Source organism: Excalfactoria chinensis, chromosome 7 (genome assembly GCF_039878825.1).
Source record: "Excalfactoria chinensis isolate bCotChi1 chromosome 7, bCotChi1.hap2, whole genome shotgun sequence".
Classification (NCBI taxonomy): Eukaryota; Metazoa; Chordata; class Aves; order Galliformes; family Phasianidae; genus Excalfactoria; species Excalfactoria chinensis.
In genome coordinates this window covers 25,761,234-25,786,955 of record NC_092831.1, presented here as the reverse complement: position 1 = coordinate 25,786,955, position 25,722 = coordinate 25,761,234, and the positions used below count along the sequence as shown (strand labels likewise).

Below are 25,722 nucleotides of genomic sequence, written 5' to 3'. Positions count from 1 at the left end.
GGATCCTGTGGGTCTTCCGTGCTTACTGCAGGCTTTGTTCCAGGCTAGGCTTGCTTCTCCGCTTCGAGTTGTCATTGTGTGTGAGGTGTAGGTTTGGACCCACCCAGTTTGATTTACTTTTTCTGATCTCATGCGTGACACCTGTTTTGTCACCCGGCTACTTAGAGAATATCAGAAACGTTCATTCTGCTTCCATCATTGTATCAATTAAAGTGTGTCCAAGTGGAATCCCACAGGGCAAGAAAAAGAAGATTCAAAAGCTATTTTAAAGGATTCAGAATATTTTCTTCTCTAGCTTGTCATGACAGATACTATCTGCTGAAGAGCCATGTGGTCCCGGAAAGACCAAGTTCATTAAAAACATATGCTAGTTCCAGGATGTAAGCCAAGCCAAAGATACTGAGGGAAAATATATTTTTACTCTTGCATGTCTTTAGGGTTCAAAAATTGGCTTTGGATGAGCAGGCAAAGACTTCAAAGCTGAAATACAATAAATTAGAGACTACCCAAGGATTGGCGCTTGAAACCAAAACGTATCATATATATGTATATGTAACGTTGTGTAATGGGATGTTCCACAAAGAAAGAATTCATGTATTGCAGTCAGTATCCAGGGAACAGGCAAGCCTTGTTCCCAGGGAGGACTTGGAATAACTTTTCCCCTTGCATCTTAAAAGTTTCTTCATTTTCCAAGTTAGTTCATTATATGCTGGAGAATATACGCTTCTGCAGTACAGCTAGCAAGTGTGTGAATCCCTTTGCCCTTGTAATATCACACAATTGCAGAATTAGATGGGCTGGCAGGGACCTCGGTAGATCACCAAGTCCAGCCCCCATGCAGTAAGGCTCTGGAAGCAAAGAGGAGCTGAGTGTGCTTCCAGGATGATGGTCCCTCCTGCTCCCTGCCCAGCTCTCCTGACTTGCACTGGGGGAACTGCTTGCAGTCCCACTGCACAGAGCCTGAGCTGACTTTGCGCGTGAGGCTTCCTGTTTTTGCCTGGGATTAAAAGCAGATAATTAAAACTGTTACTTTGCGGCATGTTTTGGCACTTCCAACCCTGATGAAATGAGGAAGCTCAATAGATCTCATGGGAGGCCTGTGCTTGGCAGGCATCCACTCCGGAGAGGTTTGGATTTGAATGCTGCCGTCTGGATGCTCTAGTCGAGCTGATGCATTTTCTCAGGTTCCACGTTTCCTTGCCAGGATCGTTCCAGCCTTGGCTGAGTGTGGTTGTTCTGCCGAGCTGCTGTGCCTGCGTGTGCACAGAGTCAGCTCTTGGTGAAAATGGCACGGAACGTGTTTCCTGTTTGTCTAATTAATTCATCAATAAAAAGATAATGTGCACCGCAGGGAAGGGGGAAAAAAAACCAACATGAAACAAGCCAGACCTGCCTTTCTGAAAAAAGTAAATAAACCTGTCTTCTCCATTGCAGCACTTCCTCTCTATCTGCACAAATAGTAATTACAGAGACACAGGGTGCATCTCAAGGCAGCTGCTCACTGGGGCTGGTGCCTACGCTCAGCTGCGTTACCTGCTGGTGAAGCATAACGAGTTATGGAAGGCAGGGCCATTGCTAGCAGTAGGGAATTAACACCTACAGGTGTGTTTACAGCCTTACAGAGCCTAGCCTCTGTATTTGGCACCCTGAGCGCGTGTGCCTCACACTGAGCTGTGTGCCTTGGGTCTCATCGCTGTGTTCCCATCCGCAGGCTGAAGCGAGGCTGGCGGCAAAGCGAGCGGCACGGGCAGAGGCACGGGAGATCCGGATGAAGGAACTGGAACGGCAGCAGAAAGAGGTAAGTCCATGGGGTGGGGGGGGACAGATGGCCCATCTGTTTCCTTAAGGGTGATCCCAGGTGCTGGAGCGAAGGGTTAACCTATGCTTTGCTGAATTCTTAGTCTGCATGGAGCAATTGCTGCTCCTTTGGTTGATCACAGCAAAGAAAATGACTGAAATTAGGGGTCGTGGCAACTACTTTGTTTCAGTGAAGCTGGTATAATTATTCACAGCCAACATTGGTGGTTGGTTTGTAATCGCTGCTTAGTATTAAACTTGGCGATAGCAGGCCTGGATGTATGTGTGCTGGAAGTGAGTTCATAGCACTTCATTAGAAATAGTGAGGAAGACTCCTGGCCCTGCTGTAGCTCTCTGCTTGCAAACTGAGGCGAGCATCGTGATTGCCCCGTGTATAAAAATGATGGTCTGCTGTGTGAAGGAGGAAAACTTGATAACCAAAAGAAGGGGACTGCTTTTGGTACAACAGGACCCTCTGCAGAGTCTTGGGAAGAGCTCGTTGTTTTAATGCAGTCAGTATGTGTGAGATAGTGGGCTTCCATTGTAGGAGTCATAATGAATGGTGTGATTGGCGTGCCAGAGCTGTACTCAAGTGTTGTTAACTCCACTTCAGGAAACAATAGTGGTTTATTCTGAAGCTGGTAGAAGTTAAAGCAGTCAGGATGGAGCTACAGGCAGAGATGGACACAGGCAGACCAGTGGTGAGAACCAGCAGGGTTTAAAACTTGCGTTTCTTGCTATGCGTTTAATGAAACAACAGATGAGGTATAACAAGGTCAATGACTATCGTTGTTCATTACTCAAATGAAGTAAGTTTTGATGGCAAGGAAAGAAATAAGGAGTTTGTGTCTGGGGGTTTTTGTGGGAAGATTAAATGTAGATGTGTGCTTTGGGGTGCAGGGAAGGATTTGGTTTAGCTTTAAAACGGTGGATCAGGTTGCAGTAGCAGACCAGCATTGGTGCAGACTGCAGTAACCACCCTGGAGCAGAAGCAGGTGGGCAGTTTGCCCACACTGAGCATTGTGCCGAAGTGCCTCATCTAGCTGAGGCATGTTTGGATGTTTCTTAACACCCCTTAGCTGCAATGAGGTTTAGATATACCTGCAGGCACACCAGAAGTCAGAGCTGCTGAGGAGCATTGCTGCAAGCTCCGTGCTTGTGGAAGGGAGGAGCCTGTTAGTGCTCCAGCTGCTGCTTTTTGAAGGATGTTTCTTGTAACCTGGATCACATTCGGAAGGCCCGGACTGTGGCCAACCCTGGTACCATCAAGTATCGTGGTGTGCCTGTAGCCCGAATGCTGGGATGGGCTCAGCAGCCCTTGGAAGCTCGGTGGCAAACAAATGCAAGGTGTTTTGTTTGGGCGGCAAACTAAATATGGGTGTCGTGGCAGCTGACAGTGGTGTTACCATCTAATTTGCAGATAATACTAATGAGACTTGATGACCCCTTGAAGTTCAAAAGCTGATGCTGCAAAGAACATCCTTGTAAATTGCAATGTTGGTACGAAAGCTAAAGCTTGAAAGGCTTCTGTGCGTGCTCCTGCAGATAACCGATATGAAACTTGGTGGAAATTGCCTTATATAGATGGAATTTGAATGGTACAACGTGTCATTCTGAAGTACGGAATACAGATATTCCCTACAGTCTGTTTTGCAATTCACTGGCATAGATCTCAAAATGTGACTACGTGATTGTTTAATATTTCACAAGCTTTGGATATTCCCTGAATTTTTCACATAGCTTCATCTCAACCCCCAGATAGAAGGTAGAGCTAACGAGGATGTCTGCACGAAGCTGTTGCCACAGATATATCACAAATATAATGAAAGAGAGCACGGATAACAAAGATTCCAAGTAGGAAGCAGCACAAGAGATTTGGCACTTTCCCCTTCTTGGGAGAGAACAGACTGTGATACTGGTGTCTGTACAGCTTGTTGTCTGCCATCTTCCCTGTCCTTCTCAAGCTTTTCAGGGAAATAAATAGCACATTCACACATGTCAAAGAAGAAGAACTTAAAGCACTTGCTCTACTACTTCAGGAGGTTTTTAGAGCCAGTTAGGGGAGTTGAAAAGCATTAAGTAAACTTATTGCTTGTGTGTGTATTCGTGCTTAAAGCAGCGTACTTGCTCTGACAGGCTTCTTGCGGAGCGTGGCTCTCTCAGGAATATAGATATATATTGTGAGTCTAGGTTACACGTTTCCAGATGTTACCATTAAGAGCTATTAACAAAGCAGTATAGCTCCCGCTGACACTGCAATAGGGTGTTGTAGTGATTTGGATGTGGACTGGAAACTGGTTTCCCTCATGCCCACCATCTCATATTAATGATGATTCTTAGTCTGTCATTTTCCTGGCTTTGAAATAATTGGATAACCTGTGCATCATCGTGAGTATAGGTATATGACTAAAGTCATGTTAGCAGTTCTGTCAAGGACGGTGCACCAGGTAGATGTTGTGCTCGTTCCCATAAATGTTTCTCCATGTAGCAGCAACCATTTTATTAGGATGCTATTAAAAGGCCATGTTCTGTAGGCTAGCTTGTACGTGAAGAATGCATCCAAGATTACTCACAACTGCATAATAAAGCTCATCAGTAAATGGAGGGGATACGTGACACCGTGCCCAGCTTCTCGTTTGGCAGGATTTAATGCAGCACGTGGAACTGGCAGCAGAAGCTCCAACATAGTTGGTTATTCTGGTGATTAAAATACAGGCTGCTTGGTTTTGCGTGGTGGTAAGCATGCTTGCAAGCACGGGTTGAGCCCCTGATAATGTCTACGCAGAAGGGTGGACTTAGTAAATTCAGGTTGAAATATAAGGGCACAGAGGGGCTTCTGAGAGAAAGCTCTCTGCATTGCTCTGTGAGATGCGCTAAAGCTCCAGGGTAGACTGCTGCAGGTCTCTGTGGTGGAGCAGGATTCCGGGTGTGATTGGAGAGGTGGTTTTGTTTGATCACCTGATAGCATCTTGGGGCAGGCAGCAGGAAGGGCGAGCGCGCCAGGGTGCTGTCAGACAGAGGGAGCTGGGGAGGAGAGCATGCCTCCAAGTTGCATAGAGATGTGAGCTGGGTAAGTGAGGAGCCTGCTCTGAAAGAACATGAGCACTAGAGCTGTGACCTGATACACACTGATCTGTGAAGATAGGGGCTGGTGGTCGGTCTCAGATCCCATGCATTTGGCAGAGAAAGGGTTCCTCATCGTGAGGCGCTAGGAAAGGCACGGATCTGCTAAAACACAGCTGCGGGAACTTGTTGTTCTGCGCTACTTGTTGTTTTCCACCAAAGGTGTAAATGATTAATAGGGAGGTTGCTGTAGGTTTTCCTGGCATCCTTCAGCACGCAGTCTGTGCAGGAGAGGCAAATGCCAATGCACTTTCTCAGCTGTGTGGGTGGCTGCAATAGGTGGCATTTAGTGCCCTGCCTGTTTCCAGGCTGTCGGTCCCACCCTGTTGGGCCCTGTGGCTTCCCCTGCCACGCTGCCGTGGCCTTTAAACATTTGGTTTACAGTTGCTGAGTCAAAGGTCAGTCGATCAGGATCCTACTGTAGAGTTACGGTTGGTACCGAGTCAAATAGTTGTGTGCGTTCTGATGTTTATTTTTAATTCACGCAGCAGAACGAGGCAAGAGTTGGCTCAGTAGCTCCACATAAGAAACTGTAAATTTCAGTGGGGTTACCAGCTTAAACAGAAGATTTTTTTGTGTGTTTTTTTTTTTTTTCCTTGCTTGCAATAATACATACTAAGGTTTTCCTTTTATAAGAAATGTTGTATTGTTGCGTTTCAGGACCCTTTAAAGCCTCAGTATTAGTAGCTAATTGGGAAGAATCTTTTATGTAGGAGTACATTCTGTGTTCTGCTGGCAAGACTCAGTTGCCTCTTTGAGGTCTGATGCTGGGAGACCACTGTTTAAGTGATATTAAAGCCCGAAGGGAAGAGAGAGAGAGAGGTTTCCTCCCACTCTGTAATCTGCAGGATAAGGTTCCTGCATGGCAGCTCATGCAGCACGTGAGCCTCTGCTTTTAGTTCAGGGCAAGTTCTCTGTACGTGTCTCTTCGCTTCATTTTCAGCTCTCGCTGTTCAGGCTTAGCACAACACTTGTCTTTGCAGTTTGGTACATTCTTTCTTTGCCAACAGATTTATTTGCACATACTTCCGTCTATGCATTCGTGCTTTGAAGTCAAATATGTTACCAGTACTTTCTAGTGGCTTCCCCCCCATGTCCTATGCAGCCTGTGAATGTAAGCATACTAAAGGCAAGCTGATGTGGGCAGGAGACTTGAGAACACCCTTGATCTGCTTACAGGTCCTGCTGACCGTGACTTAGGCCCTTTTTCTCCCTTGCTAGGATTTAGTGGCTTCGAGCCTGACCTGAGTCAGCAGGTCTTGTGTGACAGCTGGCATTTGGGAGCGTTTGGAGCCATTTCAGATCCTAGGTGGTGTAGGAAAAGCTAGAGAAAAGCAGTGGGTGTTTGAATGGGAGGTGGGAGGCTGTGAGACTTGGTGCTTATGTATGTGAAGAAGGAACTAAGGAGCTTGTGAAGGTTATCTGTGTCTTGTACAAACAGCGTGAAGGTGCAGAGGGAAGTCAGGGGAGGGACTGAGGTACAGATGTGTTTAATAGGCAGAATTTCTGCTTCTTGCTGCCACTAGCTTGGTTTTTAAGCTGTTTCTACGACACGTGTTATTTTTGAAGCAAACTACACGTGCCAAGGAAACTGGGAGAGCAGTCCTTTCTGTATCATCATAGGGAAAGACCACTGGCTCTGCTGGGGTACACTTTCAACAGAGATTGTCTCCTTCCTGTACCATGTTGTCTAACAAGGGCACTGCACCGGTTAGAGATTGGTTGCTTTGCAGCAGAGCTGTTGTGACCACGCTCTGGGGCTTACCAAAAAATCCCAGGTTTCTGAAATGTTGAGGCAGTTCTGATGATGCGCTGGGCTCTGTCCCTGTGCCCCCATGCACTGCTTGCAGTGTCTGTCCTGAAACAAGGGCCTTGTTGTCTTAGCCGTTGGCAGTCTGGGTCCTGGGCACAGTGCTTTCTGTGCTGCACACAGCAGGGACACCTGTTATGCTGAGCCTGAAGCAGTGCATTTGAAAAATAAAGGATCCGTGGTGTTGTCCCAAAGGCATGGAACAGCTTTCAGAAAGCAGCATCCACGTGCAAGTGGTGTCGGTGTGCCCGAAAGCTTAGCTGTACCTGTTAGCCAAGCCCTAGCAGGGCATGTTTAAAAGGAGCGTACTGTAGGTGGAACAACAGCGTGGCAATGTTAAACCTATAACAGCTGCCTGCTAATTGCCACATGTAAAATTGCGGTGCTTGAATGGATGAAAAGCACCCTGCATATGCAGATTAGATTTGCTGTGTGCTCTTGGGAACTATGGGAGGCTTTAGTTCAGTTTCTTCTTAAGGGCTTTCTTAGCACGAGATAAAGTGAGGTGATTAGTTGTGTGGGAAAGCTAGCTTTAAATGTGGGTCTTGGTTATCCCCTGTGCATTTGTTAGGAATAGGAATTAACGCTTGGAAGGTATTAAGTTGGCTTCTGCAGTTGTCCTTCACAGTCCAGAAAGCAAACCTGAGTCAGTCGCAGAGGCACTGATTGAAGGGAGCGTGCTTTGCACCCAGCACTGGTATCTGGGTTCACCTGAGGTAGCCCAGGACGGCCACGGATGGCAGAGATCCGGGAGTATGTATCCAGAAGTACAAGGATTGCCTGCCCTGCCACCTTCTGACTGGCAGAAGGGATGGCGTCCAAGCGCCGTGCCCTTCCCCCAGGTCCCATTCGTATAGCGGAGGGCTGGGAGTCTCATACATTTAGTGTCAGTGCTCATCTGGGAGCACGGGCAGTAAGACAGCTGGCAGTCCTGAACAGCATTGTCATTTTCTGCTACAGATACCAAGCTGAAAAGGGGCTCAGCAGAGGAGGGCGGAGACTGAAGTTGCAGTTTCCTGCTGAGTTTGGGTACCAGTTAAGGAACTTTTGAACAAGGAGGGGGGTCTCTTGCAAAAAACAAAACCCGCAGAGATCTTCCAGTTCTGGCAGTGCATGTTAAATGCAAATTGATGCTGTCCTTTATACGGCTAAAATTTAGGTAGTGCTGATGATATTTGCTTCATCAGCTAAGGAGAACTTTGTCCTTTACCGAATCATGGATTTTCTATAGTTAGTGCCTTTTGTTTTTTTTACTGTAATGGTAGATGCACAGCTGCCATCCCAGGTGAGTATTTGGGCAGCAGAAATAAGAGTGTTAGGAAAACAGCAGGCCCTGCCCTTCAGCTGGAGTGCTCCTCCTGCCCAGCTGTCTGTGGAGCAGATGTCCGTGCACCTCCCAGGAGCCAGCAGGTAGGCACTTGGGAGTGCTGTGTTTGACCAGAACGTGTCAGAGGAAGCCCGGAGTGTAACACCTGCTTTCATTCATCTTACCCGACCTAACAGGATTTGGATATGTGTTTCTGTGTATTCATGTTTTGCTGTTTATTCTGCATAAATGAGTTTTTCCCCATCCAGGCTGGCTTACAGAGTGTCGTGTTGCTGTTCATTCATTCACGCTAGCTTTTGTTTCCTTGTTTCTTTCCTCTCCCTTTTCCCCCTTAGATCTATCAAGTTCAGAAGGTAGGGCTTGCTTGTTCATTCTTGTTTGCATGTGTGTGTTCTCTCACAACTCTTGTCTGCACCTCAGAAAAGCTTCTTAATGGAATGGAAGATACACAGCAGGCTTTGCTTCCATGCCTTCATGTCTCCTTTCCTCCCATAGCCTTGTGGAGTGGGTAATAAAGGGGAGGGAGGCAAGGTGACCTGTTTGACTAGGCACTTTAGTATCATCTTTTCCTCTGACTCTTTGACAAGGAATCAGTGGGAAGGAGATGAAGAGTTTTGCAGAGCAGCTGTCCCATGAGTTTGGTGGCTCACCGCGTCACCAAGAGCCACGCAGTCGCTTTGCTGCTGAAGGCCAAGTGCATCGTTGCACACGCTTCAGGCTGCGCAAGCACCTAACGGGTGCCAGCAGGAATGACTTTTGGATGACTTTGCATGCAGAAAGTCACTGAAGCAAGTCAGGGACATCCTGTTTTTTAGTTTGTAATCTCTTGGTGAATAAACTGTATGGCCTTTCTTCCAGTGTGCCTAAAATGTTTAACCGCTATGTTGTTTGATGCTCTGTCTGCACAGTTTCAAGCTGTGATCTCTTCCCAGCTCCCTTCTCATAGCTCTAAAAGGTGGCTCAGCTGATTATAATAAGGGCTGTGATAAAGGTCACCTGCTACGTAACAGGAGTGTGGGGTTTTCTTTTGCTGTTCTGTGGCTGCAGCACGTGGATTGTGCAGTACATAAAGAATACGGAAGTTTCACAGGGGGAGAGAAAGCATGGATTTATTTAAGCCTGCTCATTTTCCACTCTACTGAATGATATTTAGCCTAGTTTTTATTAATTGCTTGCTGAGTGAGAAACATGTCCCTAAACCACAGCCTGCTTGTGTTGCTCTGATACTCCTGGGCCCTCACTGCATGTCTCCCTGGCTCGGTGTAGCAGCGTGTGCAGTTCTGGAAATGCTGCTCTCCTCTCCGAGTGCATACGTGTATGAAGGTTACTGCTGAAATCATGCTCTCGTGTTTAATCCTGACTTGAATAGTTTGATGACAAACCCATCTTACTCTTGTATTGATTTCTGGAGTTGGCCATATGCTGAGTGAATCAAATTAACATCTTCCTGCAGATGAACAGGCTTGTTATCAATCTCCTGTATGGGAGCTAATTTAATCTGCTGGCACCTATGCAGCCTCACAAGCAACAAAGAAGTTGATTACTCTTGGTGTCCTGACATGGATGAGGAGATAAATGGGTTAGCTTTGTGGCATCCCATAGTGAGTTTGCAAGTTGAGAGGTTTCGCTGGCACTTAGTGAGCAAATCTGATCCGGAGTTCTCTCTCAATGGTATTAATGCAATGAATTATTAAATTTTAATATCAGTTTTCAGGGTAGAAGAGAACTTGAGTCTGGAAGAGGTATCTAGCTAAATGATGAAGGTGTTTTTCACTTTTCACTCCCAGCAGATCTCTTATGGCAGAGCACTCGCCTTAAAGAAAGGACTGGGAAGCGTTTGGAGCAAAATAGCTGAAGCTTCAGATGCTGCCGGCTCAGTCTGGTGTGAGATGTGTGATTTAGAGTCAAATAGAAGTAGTCTCAAGGCTACTGCTTTCATTAATGGCTTTCTTTTGGGGATGTGAATCATGGAGCTATGTCATTTCAAATGGGAGGAGGAAGAGACAGCCGTACAAGTCTTTCAAAGAGTGCTTCCTCATCTCTCTTCTGCATAACTGAATTCAGAGGCCTGTGTCAGAAAGTAAGCAGAGCCAAGGGCGGCCAGCAGGAAATCTTAGTGTACTTATGGGCCCTTCCTATGTGTGAGAAAGGGTTCTCTGTCTTTGTGGGGAGTTTTTAGGATGCTTTTTTTCCCCCTTGGATGTGTGTAGGTTCTTTGCATTTTTGTTTTAATCAAATCATTTTGTAGCTTCAGAAAATCTTGCCCATTTTTTTTCTTTGGGAAAGAGGGAGCCTCTAATAAGGCTTTACCTGATCTGATTTACCACAAAGCATAATCTGTTGGTTCTGCTCTCATAGGCAATCCTGACCAGCTGGAATTCCTGTAGCTTTAAGAACTAGGCTCACTTTCAGGATGTGATTTACGTGAACCTTAATTTTACAACATGCTGTCGTACATAATTTACTTCCGACTGGAAACAACTGGTCAGAGCACGTACAAGGAAGTGTGCAAAGCCTGGAAAAGCAGTAGTTAATATAATCCTCTCTAATTTGTGTTGTCTAAGGGAGAAGTTTGACTCAAGTGCAGCTTGGCTAGTCATTGCATAGAGATTCTGGGTGTATTTGAGCACGTACTGGGAAGCCTTTGTACATTTTGGGTTCTCTGTGATGTCCCAACGCAGCAACCCTGTGCATATTCTGCTTTCTAATGGGCTGTCTTCTCTTCAGAGCTATTGAGATGAAATCAAAGGCAGCCTAATGGTGACAATAAATTTTGTTGGAAGGAAACTCTGAAGTGGGAATAAACGGGTGCAGTATCAGAGAGCTCAGACATTTCTTCTCATTTGTTACTAAACAGAGAGTGGGGTTTTGGAGTACAAGTCAAGTTACATTAATACCATTGAGTGACTGCAAAATGCTGAGCCTCAATGAAGAACAAGATTCCAAATGTTGCTCATTAGTTAATGTTTCACCTGCACCTGCTCTGCTTTGTCAGGCCTCTGGAATCTGGAAAGCAGGCAGGGGTGGGCACTTTTTTCCTTTTCCTCCCACAAATACACAACCCTCAAAATGCATAACCTAAATTGCTCCAAAATACATCCAGTACTTCCTTGAGCAGGATTTCCATTTGCCCGTTACTGTGCTTTACCCTGGTGATTTTCCTCACACCGGAATGTTATGGTGCCGTTGTAAATGTGAGCTTCCTGAGATTAGATTCCGAGTGTGTGTTTGGGAAGGATGAAAAATCCTGTCGAGCTTGTTGATCTTCAGCAATTTGCTGTCTGCTGGGAATGCAAGGTCAGTGGGAAGTTCCGAAAGTTATGCCAAGAACATATGACCTGCTAATGAGTTCAGGTAGGACAGCCTGCTAGGGAAACGTATGATGTGGTACTTAAAACACAGGGACCTTTACAATCATGTTACTCTGATGTATAAGATGTTTAAGGCTCCTGCTTTACCATCAGTGCCAAGATGATCAAGATACAGGCAAAAATGAGATCCGTGGAGTTAAGAAAACAGTAAGAATGCGCTGATATTTGCATTTTATTTTACTTGTCTTCCCAGTTTGACAGATCTGTACAGCGAACACAGTTTGACATCATTTTTCATCCTGGCAATGTTCTGTGTTCAGATCCCTTATAATGAGCCTTGACTTAAATGGGTCAGAAATTCAAGACTCATTATGCCCTTTGCTCCTTTCCTAGTAGTGCTGTTTGGTTTTCTTTTACACTGCTGAGCAATAAGGAGCTGTGTAGGGGTCAGACTGTCCCAGTGAATGCTCCTGTCCCTGTGCTGGGAAGTTTTTCTGGGCATCTGCTGCATCAGAGTTGGGACCCAATGGATTCTGTCACTGGCATGGCCATGAAGTCCGCATGTGTGAATCTGTGTGCGCTAGTGATGCACGTCTAAGTCTTCAGCGTGTGCCTTTCTCATCTAAATTCAGTTTTTCCCTTTTCTGTCTGTAGAAATATTATGGTCTGGATACTAAATGGGGCGACATCGAGCAATGGATGGTAGGCCTTAATCAACATAGTTAATCAGCTGTTGTGTGTTGAAGTTTTGTGTGGTTGGTAGAGTTTGAGACCCCACCAAGTAGTTATTTCCGTACACTGGAAATATGCTCTTATCATGCAGGTTCTTGCAATCCGTATCAGTACCTGAAATGCAGATTAAATCTGGTATGGGGTTTGGTTAGAGCCGTCTCTTTTTGCAGACCTCTATCTCCATCCTATCACTTGAAGATTGGATTAGCATGTAGACCCAATAGATCCACTAATGCAAGGAATATGTATATACTCTTTATTTCTTGTGGATTTTGCTACAATTTGAACTTCTTCAAAGCTGTCTTCAGGTAAATGCTGGGCAAATTTTATCTGTGCTTCTGCTGTTAGCTTTGTCCATTCCTGACCTAGTTGTAGTAGTAGTATTGTGGCAGTACTCACCTTTTCTGGTCTTGGATCTCGTTAGTTGCTAAGTTGCTATTGTTGGCTTAGCGACTTAGACACAGACGTGGCCAGTAGCAGCATCAATCTGTTTTAACAGCCATAACCTGAGATGAAAGGATTGCTGAAGGGCTGGGAGACGTTTCCTTCATGTGTCTGTCTGGCATAATTCATGACATCGCTTAGCAGCGATGCAGGATGAAAACTACTGTTCCCTGGCCTCGTGTCCTTTCTCTACAATCCAAGTAGTGCATGCTGTAAGAGGCACGGTGGAACAACTGACTTCCAGTCTGGGAGATGACTTCCTTGATAATTAGCTGGCATAAATGCTGGCTTGCTGCATCCCTGCTTTAAAACCTGCTGTCCATGGGAGCAGCCAGCCACTGGAGATGCTCCGATATTACAGATGAGCCATTTAGTGTCTCCACATAGAATCATACCATGGCCTGGGTTGAAAAGGACAGCAACGATCATCTGGTTTCATCCCCCTGCTATGTGCAGGGTCACCAACCAGCAGACCAGGCTGCCCAGAGCCACATCCAGCCTGGCCTTGAATGGTTCCAGGGATGGGGCATCCACAGCCTCCTTGGGCAACCTGTTCCACTGTGCCACCTTCCTCTGGGTGAAAAACTTCCACCTAATATCCAATCTAAGCCTTCCCTGTCTCAGTTTAAAACCATTCACCCTTGTCCTATCACTATCCACCCTCGTAAACAGTCATTCCCCCTCCTATTTGTATGCTCCCTTCAAGTATTGGGAGGCCATATGGTGAGCCTAGCTCTATGTTACAAGTAATTCCCTTGCTTAGAAATCAGCTCACCTCTGAAAACCATCAATTCTAATGTTGAAACTAGTGTTTTCTGTTTTTTGCACTTTTCCCACAAACTCATTGTCAAATCAGTTGATTGAATTGTAACACTTGCTGCAGCATTTGCACAGCCTCTGTCCCACAAAAGGTATTGATGCTGGTGGTGGATCTGTCCTTTCAACGCTTCACTCTTTGTTTTTCTCTGCTGCCTCGCTAGGAAGACAGTGAGCGCTATTCACGTAGAGCCCGAAGAAATGCCTCGGTTAGTATGTTGTGCTTTTGCTTTTCCTTTGTAGTTAGGCATTGCACCTAAAATAAACAGATGTGAGTAAAGCAGTTCCTTTTTAAAAGGAGGGGGGGGGGGGGGGGGGAAACACCAAAATGTTCCCTTCCCCCACAAGTGAATAAAGCCATGAACTCGCTTCCTGGCTTCTCTGCCCTCTCTCCAGTTGTTCTGACAAGCTCTTGCAAACGTGCTAGAATAAAGGGGTGGGGTGGAGGATGGGGAAATAACCTGCCTGCAGTGTGTAATGTTCATATATTCAACTGTGGGCCGAGAACGTAAACCCACGAGTAGCTGAGCAAGTTCGTCATTTGTCCTGTAGTAAAATGCTGACTGCTTCTTGGGCAGGATATGGCTTAATTTACTTTTTGCTTGGAGTTGAATGCAATTCTTTTTAATTCTCAGAGTTGTTCTTCCTTTCTTTCCTTCTGTCCCATCAAAGCTCACCTGTGTTTACATCACTGCCTGTTATTTATGTTCATTTCATTTTTTTTCTTGTCTGTATACTTTCTTTTGATAGGCATCGGATGAAGATGAGCGCATGTCAGTGGGTAGCCGTGGAAGCCTGAGGGTTGGTAAATTGTACCATTTAAGTGTGCATGTGTGTGTACTGAAGCTGCTGTCCTCCTGTAGCATAGAGCCTTTGTCCTGCACCTTTACCTAGTGCTCTGCAAACATCTTCCTTCCGAGGTTGTGCTGTTTTCTGTGCTCAGAGTGTGTTTTATTTAGCACTGCTGCGTTTAGGCCAGTAATTCCTTCAACCCAAGGAACTGCCTGATTTGTACTCGCTGCTGAGAAATGCGAGCAAAGCGTGTGATGCCTACCCTTCTGGTTAATGCTACGCACTGTTTTGTCACAGGAAGTACTTAGCCAAAATATCAGCCTGTGTGGCTATACGGATCTTGTAAGCTCTCTTGCTTGATTGTCAATATGGAGAACTGAGTTCTGGGGAGGCACCAGTAAGTCACCCAGTGCCACGGTGCGCCACTGCTGTTAAGCAGTTTAGTTCTTAGCGGCTAATACTACTGTCACAGCGCGTGCTGGTGGTCTTTCAAAGATGGTCGGAGCCCGCTGCTTCTGGGATCTGCGCACAGTATTCAGCTGGCAGCACAACGTGAACGACAACAGGGTGATGGAGGGAGCGCCCAGCAGTTCTGAACACAAATCAGCTGCTGCCAGTTTGCTACAGAGTCATTTGTGCTTAAAACAGATGTGTTTGAGAGCAACTCCGTCTTCTGCTGATGTTGTTCCCAGTTTATCAGTGGTAAGAGTTAGATGATTTAGTCTGGACAGTCAGTTTTATAGATCAAGCAAGACCAGTGTTATTTGCAGCAAGGTCTGTGTTGCTAATCCTTGTGTTCAGTGGGAAGACTACTTATCTTCCTGGAAATCTGCTATTGATTCCTTTAATGCATTTTTATAACATGCTCCTGATTTGTTTTTATACACTTAAAACAGGAGCCTTGCATTCTGTTCCCCACAGTCCCCGGAGAGGCTTTCCTGACACGTTCTCTTGGGGCTGTCTGTCACTGGGCTGGCTGATAACCACTGCTCTCCTGCCAGAGAGGGATCTCCCCTGCTGTAGGGGGTGGCCCATAAATACCCAGTACTTCTGCAAAGAATGTCCTTTTCTGTCAGGACGATCTGGTTGAAGCTTTACATCCTGCTATTTCCAGTGATGTTGCACAGACTCCACACTGCTCCTATAATGTAGCATTCTGCGAACGTTCTTGTTCGAGGCATCTGACACTTTGGGCGTGCACAGGAAGGGCCTTGTATATCTGAAGGCCTCCATCCCTTATCCACTTCCATCCCTTATCCAGTGTCACTGGGATTGGAGGAGAAAGGAAGAAAGAAACCTGAACGTTCATTTAGTCTGGGTGGAGGGTTACTTTTATGCTTAATTTATTTTTTTTAACTTGAAATCAGGTTATAATAATACACATGTATTATTTTCCTAACAAGCTGCTGCATACCCATGTTAGAAGTCTGATCGCATCTGGTTATGAAGGTTTGTCTCCTATTATGCCCACATAAAACAAAGAATAACTGAGCAACTACCAACTGAAAGTCACCTCTATGGACATCTGAGCTACTTTAGCGTGACGGAGGTGCTGTCTGTGTCCACGCAGGCTTTTTAAAACTCAACACTGACCACTCTTCATTTTTGGACATTAAAATACCATTTCCTTATTGTTTTTGTTGTGAATGTCATTAAAGACTTGCACTTTCTGATAGTCAGTCTTGTATTTTTGGCACTCTGGGTCACTGTGAGGCTGGCTCCAGTAGGAATTACTCTTTGAAGCATTGGTTCTTTTCCAGCCCTCAACATGGGCTGCACCAGAGGTGTTGGTTAAAGCACACGAGCCAAGTGCTTGAAGCTCTGTGGCTGGGCTGTGCTGTAGCCAGTAACCTATGAGTTATAATGCTATCCCTAGTGCATCTGTGCCTCCTGCAGGGAGATTCTTGGCTGCAGAGATTGGACATCTTTAGCGGCTGTTCCGTGGCTCGTCCTGAAGCCATCAATAATATCCTGCCTTTCTTGTTTCTTTCCCATGCAATTTTTCTTAAGGAGGTTCAATAACATCATCCTGCATTTGAGACACTGCTTTCTTTCAGTCTTGACTGCAAGTGTCTTCATTCCCCTTCTTCTCAGCTGGCTGTTATCTGAGACTCCAGCATGTAAGGCTGTTGCTATTAGTCACTCAGGACACAATTTGGGCACATTTCCTTGCTTTGTCTGCCCAACAAAGTTCCCAGTTTCCAGCGTTGTGCGTCACCAGAATTATATTTGTGGGATTTTCATCTTTTAGGGGATGAAGGAGGTTGATTGCCATCGGCTGCTTCACTGTTTTATGTTGTTGTTCTGATCTCTGTTCTTTTCATGCTTTGACAGTCTCACGTGGAGTATGCCAACCCCTATCCAGTGGTGAGAATAGCCTGAAACTTGCAGTGTGTGTTTAAAAACTAACTGTGAAAAAAAACTAACATCAAGTGTGATAACTCATCTAAGGTGGGGGATGAGCAATAATACAGCTTGACGCAGGATGTCCTTTGACTGCATTGAGGTAGATCTGCATCTCAGGGGCACAAGAGGGACCTAGTAGGAAAAATGAAGCAGACGGTGGAGAATGGATTTACAAACTCTAGCAGTTTTGTTTTGTTTTGTTTTTTTCTCCCACTCTTCTTCATTCCCTGCCCTATTTCAGATTAGGAATGCAGTGAATCTGTTTGAGTGACCTATATACAGAAATAGTCCAAACGCATTTGGATTTTGCGTGGATGTATTGATGTAGTAAGTACAGACAGCTGGTAGCTCAGTACATTGACTTAACCCAGCAAGCATGAATAATTTTAACTGCGACTACTAAATTTAACAATACTATCATCACTGTGAACAATATTCTCTAATAGGTGACCGTTTGACTTTGAGATTTGAGTTTTTTTCCTGTGTGCTTATTGAGCCATGTTCTATAGAGCTGGAGAGATGCTGAGCGGATGGATTTGCTCGGTGCTGTGCATGCCTGGCTCTAGTGTGTGCATGCAAATTCACTGATCTTTTCACCCTGCGTTCTTAATCTCACTGCAGGCTGGATTAGAGAATGAAAGGACCAAATGGAAGAACTACTCCAGAGCAGTATGTATCTTCACTGTTCGGCTGATATTTTTGCATACAAAAGTACTGTGATGAGGCTAGAGAAGCAAATACACTGGCCCAATGTCAAGGATACGGTGCAAGTCTCAGACTTGTGTCCCCAGGAATGCCTGGAATTGCTTTATTTGCTGAATGTAGCATGATCCAAAGGTCTGTGGCAGCGTTGTGCCTAGAGAGCATTCTGAAACACTCAGGACCTAGCTCAGGCTTTAACATTACACAAGTGGAAAAGGTAAAGTTGATGGTAAATATGTGCAGTAAAGACTGAATCTTTTCACCTAAGGAAAGTAGTATTTTTTTCCATCTATGAAAGTAGTAGGCTAGCCCTGATTAATGACAGCAGTTGTGTTCTTAGTAATTAGGCAGTGCTTCGGGAGCGCAGCATTTGCAAATTAGATGTATACTAGCTAGGGGTGCTGAAGCTTTAAGTTAGAAATATTCAGGGGGCTGAGGGAGCTCGCTTCCATCCCACCCTGTCTGATCAATGTTAGCACAAATATTGGAGTTATTTTCAAATAGGGATGTTCTTTATTCATTATAACACACAGCACGTTGCAAGTGGCAGTGCTTCCAGACAGGGTACTCAGCATGCTGAGCTGATGAAACACCGGGAGATCTCAGTTGCCTGTGTTTTGGAAGGAAATTAATGATAGGCTTTCCTTTAATGCAGTGACATTTTGACAATTCCATACTGTATTTTGGTAAACGTGTTTCTCAGGAAACCTAATGGCATTGACTTTGCCTAGAATTGCTCTACTAGGACCTGCACTGTGAAGCCAGACTTGCATGGGAGGTAAAGAGTAGTGGGCTTTCATGCGCTCAGGGTGTCAGCTGAAATCTCGTTCAAGGAACTGAGAGAGAGAATGGTCAGTTCATAGTTCTCTCCAGTGTGCCATCCTGTTTGTTTCAGTTTTCGTAAAGGTTTTGATCAGATACTTAGCATAAAACAAGGGGCAGCGAGATGTGATGAAGCTCATCCTGCAGAGCTTTGACTGGAGCATTTGGTTTGAAAAATGTGAGCTGGAAAAGTCCCTGGAGAGAAGGGGACGGTGGTCATAGTGTTGAAGGAAATGACCAGAGCTGTAATGCTTCATCTTGAAATCTAAAAGATAACAAGGCAAATTAAACTAACTGTATTGAGAAGTGCCTCAGTAACAGCAATAGATAAACTGGATATGTGAAAAACGAGTCATGGCAATTCAACATGATTTCCCACAGCAAGGTAATTATTAAAGAGCATTAAAGAGAAGCATGAGATGAAACTAACGTGACTCCAAGGATTTTGGTGTGCTTCTGCTTAACATTCTTGAGCGAAACCTTAGCCAAGATCAAGTTCTTGTAAAAGAGATGCAGTTAGTTGAAAAATAGCTTTTGGAAAAACTAGCAGCTGGAAAGGATCTCGTTTGGGCTTTTCCCATCTAGGACAGCGTTGTCTGCTCTTGAAGGGAAAATCAGATCTATAGAAGCCTGTAGTGCCTGATTATCTGCATACAGAGAACAAGGAGGTATCCCGAAGGTTGGAACAATAGATGGATTTGTTTAATGTTAATCTCTTATTTGAGCTGTATAGTATATGATATCTCTTTGGCTTGGAAATGGATTCAGGATGAGCTTAATGACTTGAACTATGTCACCCCGAATCTCTCGTTCACTCTGAGCACGTTTGTATTTTCTCCTCTTAGAGAAAACTTACGTGCGGCAGCAAGGCAGAATGTTGAGTGTGCAGAGGACAACTAAACCACCTAAAACCCTGTGCAGTCTTTGTGTTGCCTTGCCAAGCATTGACCAATGGATGGCCGCTGTCTGGGGTTCATTTTGGTGTAACTGGGGAAAGCCAAAAAGAGATTTCTTGTATCATTCTTTGTCAGCTGAACAGAGTTTCTCGAATATAAATTTAGGATTAAGTTCTTAGCTATAATCTGCTGCTTTTTAAGGTGTTCAGCTGCCAGGAATCTAAGTAACTACTGTGATATATTTATTACACTCTCCTGTCCCCTGTGTTTCCTTTTCATCCATTGTTCTCTTCACGAGGCGTTTGAAGAGTTACAGGTGTTACAGTGCCATAATAATGGGGGAAGCAGAAGTTTCTTCTTAACAACAAGAAGAAAAGGGTCAAAAAGGCAAGCAGGAGTATCCTTGACATTTTTTGGCTGGTTTACAGATAGCGACGGACACAAGTGTTCACATTCTCATGTTTGAAACCCTGACCTAGTTCTGCACTTCTGTTCCTGGTTTAGCTTTGAAAAGTTCTTTCTGCTTTTGCTTTTCATAAACGGTGGCTGTCACGCACACTTGTCTTTTGGGTCTGCACTGGTTTCTTTTCTTTCCTTTTCTCTCCTTTCTTTCCATTACAGACCAATGGTTATGAGGAAGACGTGTATGGATCGTCCCAGAATAGAAAATCTAGCAGGGTTAGTATATTGTAGTATGATTTATATCACTCTAAAATCTCTTGCTCTATTTAATGGGATTAAATCTAATTAGCAAATTCTTTTGGGTGGCGAAGCAGGTTTTTCCTGCCTTGCATGTTGTGGGTTTTGTAGTCTCTCAGATGTAGACGTGCAGCAATAAGCCGTTTAAAGAAAAAATAAAACTAGGCCATGAGTGAGAAAGGAAGTCTCTGCATTTGATACAACTTGGAAGCCAGAATTGCTTAACCTGTAATCCAAACTGGGTAAAAGTTGAACCGGAGCAAGAAATATCTCGATGGCACCTGGCAGGGAGGGTTTGTAGGCACTGCCTGCGAGGGTGCTGCGTATCAGAGCTTGTTTTGCAGCCTGTGCAATGCCCTCACGTCGCGCTGTAAGGCTGAGACTCCCTAGGCTGGGAGTAGTCTATGTGCATTTGTACATGCGCAGTGCACTTGGCCTTCGGACCTTCCCAAAGTGCATGCTGTTTGTTTGAAGTTTGCTTAACAAAGCACTTATTTGTTTGATAAATTATATAGAGGTTCTGGAAGTTCTTGCAAAGGTGAACGGCCAGCGAAAGTGTTATACTTAGGTGTGTGTCATCACCTTTGATGTACTTTATTGCTAGGAATATTCCCATCAGAAAAGCTTAACTTGTAACTCCCCTGCATGTGTGCATATGGTTTTATGCAGTTGGCCTACATGAGTTGATAAGATGAAATAGTGTTGCTTAAGCAGCATTACGAATCAGCATGTCCTGCTGCTGGCCCTCTTGCTGAACTGTTGGGAGTTCAAGAAGCCTTATGTAGTGCTTCTGATGGTGTCCTTATTATTCCATGATACACTCCAGGGACAGAAGAGCAAAATGTGTATAAGAAAGACATGCAGGGAAACACTGCTTGGTTTCCATTAAAATCATTGAAAATCCTCTTGGTGTGATGGGAATAAAGACCTTTCATTTAAGTCCCTACCTCACAAATATAAACAGTTTTAACGTGTCCTCTTATCTTGAATGCAGTTTTCTTAATGCAGTTACCTTTTTGTATTTGTGATCACATGGACTTTTGAGTATTCTTAGGCTCCTAATTTACATTTTACTTCCCACTTGAAGGAGTGTAAAATCATGTTATTGAGTTCTCAAGGGCTTTTTGTTTGCAATTAATGCAGGCTTCGTACTACCCTGATCTGGGTCTTCACAACAGTGGCTATGCTTCCACATCTCAGCCTTCTTCTCAGAATGGAAACTGGGTCTGTTGTCTACTTGTTTTGCCTGGCCTGTGCTTCTCACTCTGACTTCATTTGGATAATATGACCTCGTGCATAAGAAATGAAGCTGCACCGATTGTCAGGAGTTATCGTAGCTCTTAGTGAAACTGCTGCAACCAGAAAGAAAATTCCCAAAGCCAAAAAAAAATTCTATTTGTTTTAAGATCGGAAAGAGTAATAGCAAGCCATTTTCATGTTGGCAGAAATAGTTCTCCTTTGGTGCTCCTCCCTCTCCTGCGGTTACTTTGCTTGCTTTTGGCCTCAACTGCTTTGCAAGAGGAGAGGAAAAATTAAGTGACTTGAGTTTTTAAGGCAATTCTGTTTGCCTGAAGTGGTGCTAGAAGCAAAATTCCAAAGCTTTCCAGTACCCTGAGAGGTTGAATTGTCCTCTCCATGTGGATGGAGCTGGGCAGCAGTGTGCTGGTGCTTGAGCAGTGCTGTGAGCAGGACAGGGCAGCGTCACCAGGCTCCTGACATCTGGGGGGTGGCACGAGGCCTGTGAGCTGGGACTGCTGCTGGAGCATCATACCCACTCACAGCAGTATGTGCCTGCTGACCTGAGGTGTGCTGCATCGTGCAGGTGGTTACTAACAGTTTGTTTTAAGGTGCCGTGACGTAGGTAGTCATAACTTCATCCTGAATAACTTGGTTTCTCAGTGCTAAGTGGCAACACACGAGGTGATCTTGCTGCCGTGTGGGTCACTTACCGTGTGTTGCTTAAAATACTTGTCTTTGCACGTAGCTTTGGTTCTGGTTTTGGTTGAAGTGAGGAGGAACACCCTTTCTGGCTGCTGCTCACATGTCTTGGGAGGCGATAACAACCACCTAAAATTAAATGACACTCTTGTGCTTCTCTTATACTTTGGTTTCCTCCCTTCCTGTAGGAAATGCATGTCTGCTTGGTATTCTCAGTCTTAGGAGATGAGGTGGAACGCTTTTACGTAACAGACAACAAATATTCTTTATGCTGGGTTTCCTTCTGTTGCAGTGTAATAATCCTAACCTTTTACCATGGTTGTGAATTCTGCTGTAGGCAGCCTGTTTTGTTTTGTTTCATTTTCTATGCCAAAAAGTGTTGTGCTTGTCTTCCTCAGCCCTCCTTGCTGTACAGCGATGCCCTGCCAGCCAGAAGTTACAGGGTTTGTTGTACTAACGCTCGAAGCACAAATACTGAAGCCACTCACTTCCAGCCATGCACATACTGTCTTCCACCTCTCGAGTTCTCGTTGGCTCCATTTCTTTCACATTCTGGTGTCACCTGTCTGGTCCATCTGAATGCATGCGTGTGATGCTGTTTGTATACTCAGACTTGCTGATCCTTCCTCTTGCTCCCGTTGTAATCGTACAGCTGCTGCTTGTGGAGTTACAGTGCTCCTGTGTCCTTCTCTTGGGACACAGGCAGTCACCCTTGTTTTAGTGTACTCTCAGGATGGACAAGAGTGGACCGGACAGAGGCAACATCAATTCTTCCTTACTAGCCAAATTCCATGGTTCTCTTTAAAACCTAAACTCTGAGTGATGCTCGTTTTAGTTGTCAACACTTCAAGGCAGAATTGCTTCTGTTTCCTGAACTAGATGCTCACAGGGAGAACTGGAGCCCTATGTGCATCTTTATACATTTTTAGTATTAGTTTGCAAAACCAGCTTGTCGTTGGGGCTCATGTGGCATTATTTTTTCTCTGTGTTTTGCAAGCACAAGAAATGAAAATCAAACAGACAATAAACAATTTAAGACTTGATGTAGCCATTTTGATCATGGGTAACATTAACAATTGAGCTGCTGACGGAAGAACTGCTAGAAACGCATGGCTATGTGATGGATATGGAAGAATCATTCAGGTTTTGCATGTACGTTGTGGGGTTTCCCAGCCTGCTGACTTCAGGCTGCGTTAGTTTTTCACTTGCATGCTGCTTGCGTTGTTTGCAGGAGATGCTTTTCCTTCCCCCATGTCCTTGCACCGTGTGAGCCTGCAGTGCTACAGAGTGAAAGCACAAACTTAGATCTGCTGGTATTGTTCTCACTCTGTCTTTTACTTTTAGGCGTCTGTGTATGATGAGAGTGTTTACAGCGGGAGCCGTCGGTATAGTGCCTCTAGTTCTCGTGCTGTAAGATGTTTTCTGCATTTTCCCCCCTGTCGTGTCTCTGTCCTTCAGTTGCTGTCTCTACCGGAGCGCAGGCTTTTTGAGGCTGAGGAGTGTTTAGGATGGACTGTGACAGACTCCTAACCTGCTGCTGTAGCAAAACGCAGGCACCAAAATTCCATGAGCTTCCACCAAATCCTAAATTCTGACCTACGTGGTGTAGAGATGCATTGCCTTGGGCTCTGCTACCGGCAGCATACCTGCACCAGGCAGTGTCACTGCCGCAGCAAGGGGACCTCAGCTCTGTCCCCGTGCTTAGCTTCTATCTCAGGGACTTTGGCAAAACAGTGCGGAAAGTCCCTTTTCTCGCTGAGACCTCATTTTTCTTCAGCAAACTGCGATTAATATAGATTACAAAGGAATCGCTTCCCTAGCATTACTTTGTTAGCATAACCAGGCATAACTGTTTATTTAATGTTTAAAAACTCGCAATGTAGTTGACTTGGAGGAGCAAACAAGCTTTCATGAATGCCCACTGAGCCCTTGTTAGCTGTTAAAGGGCCCCCATGTTGCATAACGCTGCTTCATTAAGAGTGCTGTGAATCTTGCTGCTATTGATCTCAAGCCTCAAATTACTTTGTGTTTCCCAATTATGCCTTGTTTGATTGTGGCCGTCTTGTGGAACCGTCTGCCTGCACTTCAGTGAGCTTGTTGGTTGCTCTGCACTAAGCTGGTTGTCATCCTTTGTATGACAGGTCTTCCTTTGCAAGTAAGAGCTCCAGATGACACGATTCTAAACTGGGGAGAAATAATTCCCAGTGGACGGTGGGCCTGAGAGCTGTTTACAAGCCCCACTGCTAGTGGTCTGAAGATGAAATCAACTCTGGTGCTTGTTCCCTTTCACCTGGGAGCAGCGTGCCACAGATACTGTGCCTTATCACCCTTCTGGTTTCATAGGACCGTAGAGTGGCCTGGGTTGAAAAGGACCACAATGATCATCTAATTTCAACTCCCCTGTTATGTGCAGGCTTGCCAGCCAACAGACCAGGCTGCCCAGAGCCACATCCAGCATGCTTCGTGTTGCCTGGTGGGCTGTACAAGTGTGAGAGCTGAAATATTCGACTTCAGCCTCACATGGAACAGCTTTGTCACAGCCGTGGTGTTTCCAGTGGGCATTTCAGCATCACTGAAGCCTGTAGTACTGCTCTGCTGTCAGAGGGTAATGCAGTGTGGGTGGCTTCATGCTCAGTGTGTTGGATTGCAGTCAGGGTTATTTCCCACTTACCCTGATATCATACATCAGTACTGTAAGCTTCATTTACACTGTGCGTGATGCAAGATAACAAAGCAGACCTCCAGTAGTGAAAGCCTGGGAGTCTCAGTAAGTAGTAGTTTTAGGGGGTTCCTGTAGGATCCTGGTAAACTAATGGAGAAACCTTCAAATCAAATAAAAGTAGACACATATCACACGTACAATAACTCTTTAGTTTACATATCCCAGAACAAAGGACTATGATAGAAACTCTCTGAGGTCACACAGCTCCTCAGCATACTGGGGACTGAATTGGTTCTTGTTGCTGCCCTGAGCTGCCAACTTCCCCTGCTCGGTGCCAGCCTTTGTGTAGGAGATCCGATGCACTGACATGACCCTTTGGAAGGGCCGCGCTCACAGTGCCTAAAGGGAGTGGTAATAGGAGAAACAGTACGTCTAATAAATACCAAGGGACTTGGTTCGCTTGTGTTAGTTCTGAATGTGTGTAACTCTCTCACGTATGCTTATGTTCTATAAAGCCTGTTCTAATTGATTACAAAGGTGCTGCTTTGAAATTGAACAACACAGGGGAGTAGTTCTAAAATTAATATACAGGATAAGTTCTAGGTCCATTTCCCTGCTGCTTCAAACTTTCATTTCCATTCTGTACTCCCACTGCGTCGTAAGCTCTGAAAAGAAAGCAAGATACGTGCATTCTTTGCCCTTGTCAGCAGCAAGCCAGCCCTTTCTGCTCTGCATCACTGTTTTGGTATTTGCTTTTATGAAGTACTAAAATACTTCATTGGCAGGAGGTGAGGGCTGCAGGTGCTGGAAAACCAGGAGGATTCTCCAGTCTCTGAGATGGTCTCGATTTCTGCTTGAATCACTGTAGAGCTGGCTGGTTATTGCTTTGGCCCGTGGAACATGGGTTTGTTTTATATGTGCACGATGTCGGACGAACAAGAAAGCTCTCTGGAGAGCCTCAGAGCTCTCAAAGATGAGTAGGATTGAGCCTTTTGCATAGAAACTGAGAGCTCTTTGACTGTGAATGGTGTCCTGAGGTATTTAAGTACAAGTTACTGTTCTTATTCTGCCCTACTGTGAACTGAATCAAAACTCTTTTCTCGGTAAGCTTCAACTGGAATTACTGTTGGCCTCATGTTTTTTCAAGTTAACACTTGAAGTGTCTGTTCTGACTTTAACTGCTCTTCCTTTGTCCAGCTGCGTGTAACCATTTCTGTAACTGTGCATTGCTTTAATTTCTCTCTTGCTTCCTTTCCCAGTCCTAATTCTTTTCTCTCCTCTCTGCTTGCTGGTGCCTGGATTGCTCATGGCAGCCTTCAGAGTACAGCTGTTACCTCGGTTCGGGATCTCGGGCGTCCTCGAGAGCCAGCTCTGCTCGGGCCAGTCCAGTGGTGAGCTCCTCTATTTTCCTTTGCTCTGAAACTGTTCCATTTCTGTCCTTCACG

At 45.1% G+C, this 25,722-nt stretch overlaps 1 protein-coding gene across 37 annotated transcripts in view; it reads left to right on the top strand.

The window, feature by feature from the left end:
• The window catches only part of LRRFIP1 (LRR binding FLII interacting protein 1), an 87,275-nt gene that overhangs the window by 34,031 nt on the left and 27,522 nt on the right, over positions 1-25,722 (top strand). For 6 of the 37 annotated variants that reach the window (XM_072341331.1, XM_072341337.1, XM_072341338.1 and 3 more), the window contains exons 2-11: positions 1,712-1,798; positions 8,393-8,410; positions 12,023-12,070; positions 13,525-13,569; positions 14,111-14,161; positions 17,180-17,227; positions 19,600-19,656; positions 22,014-22,058; positions 22,960-23,025; positions 25,591-25,668. In XM_072341331.1, the coding sequence (XP_072197432.1) occupies positions 1,712-1,798; positions 8,393-8,410; positions 12,023-12,070; positions 13,525-13,569; positions 14,111-14,161; positions 17,180-17,227; positions 19,600-19,656; positions 22,014-22,058; positions 22,960-23,025; positions 25,591-25,668 (543 nt within the window). Of the gene's footprint in view, positions 1-1,711; positions 1,799-8,392; positions 8,411-12,022; positions 12,071-12,332; positions 12,409-13,524; positions 13,570-14,110; positions 14,162-17,179; positions 17,228-19,599; positions 19,657-22,013; positions 22,059-22,959; positions 23,026-25,590; positions 25,669-25,722 lie in introns of those variants that run through there. The other 31 variants (XM_072341336.1, XM_072341323.1, XM_072341329.1 and 28 more) reach the window with 17 other exon arrangements.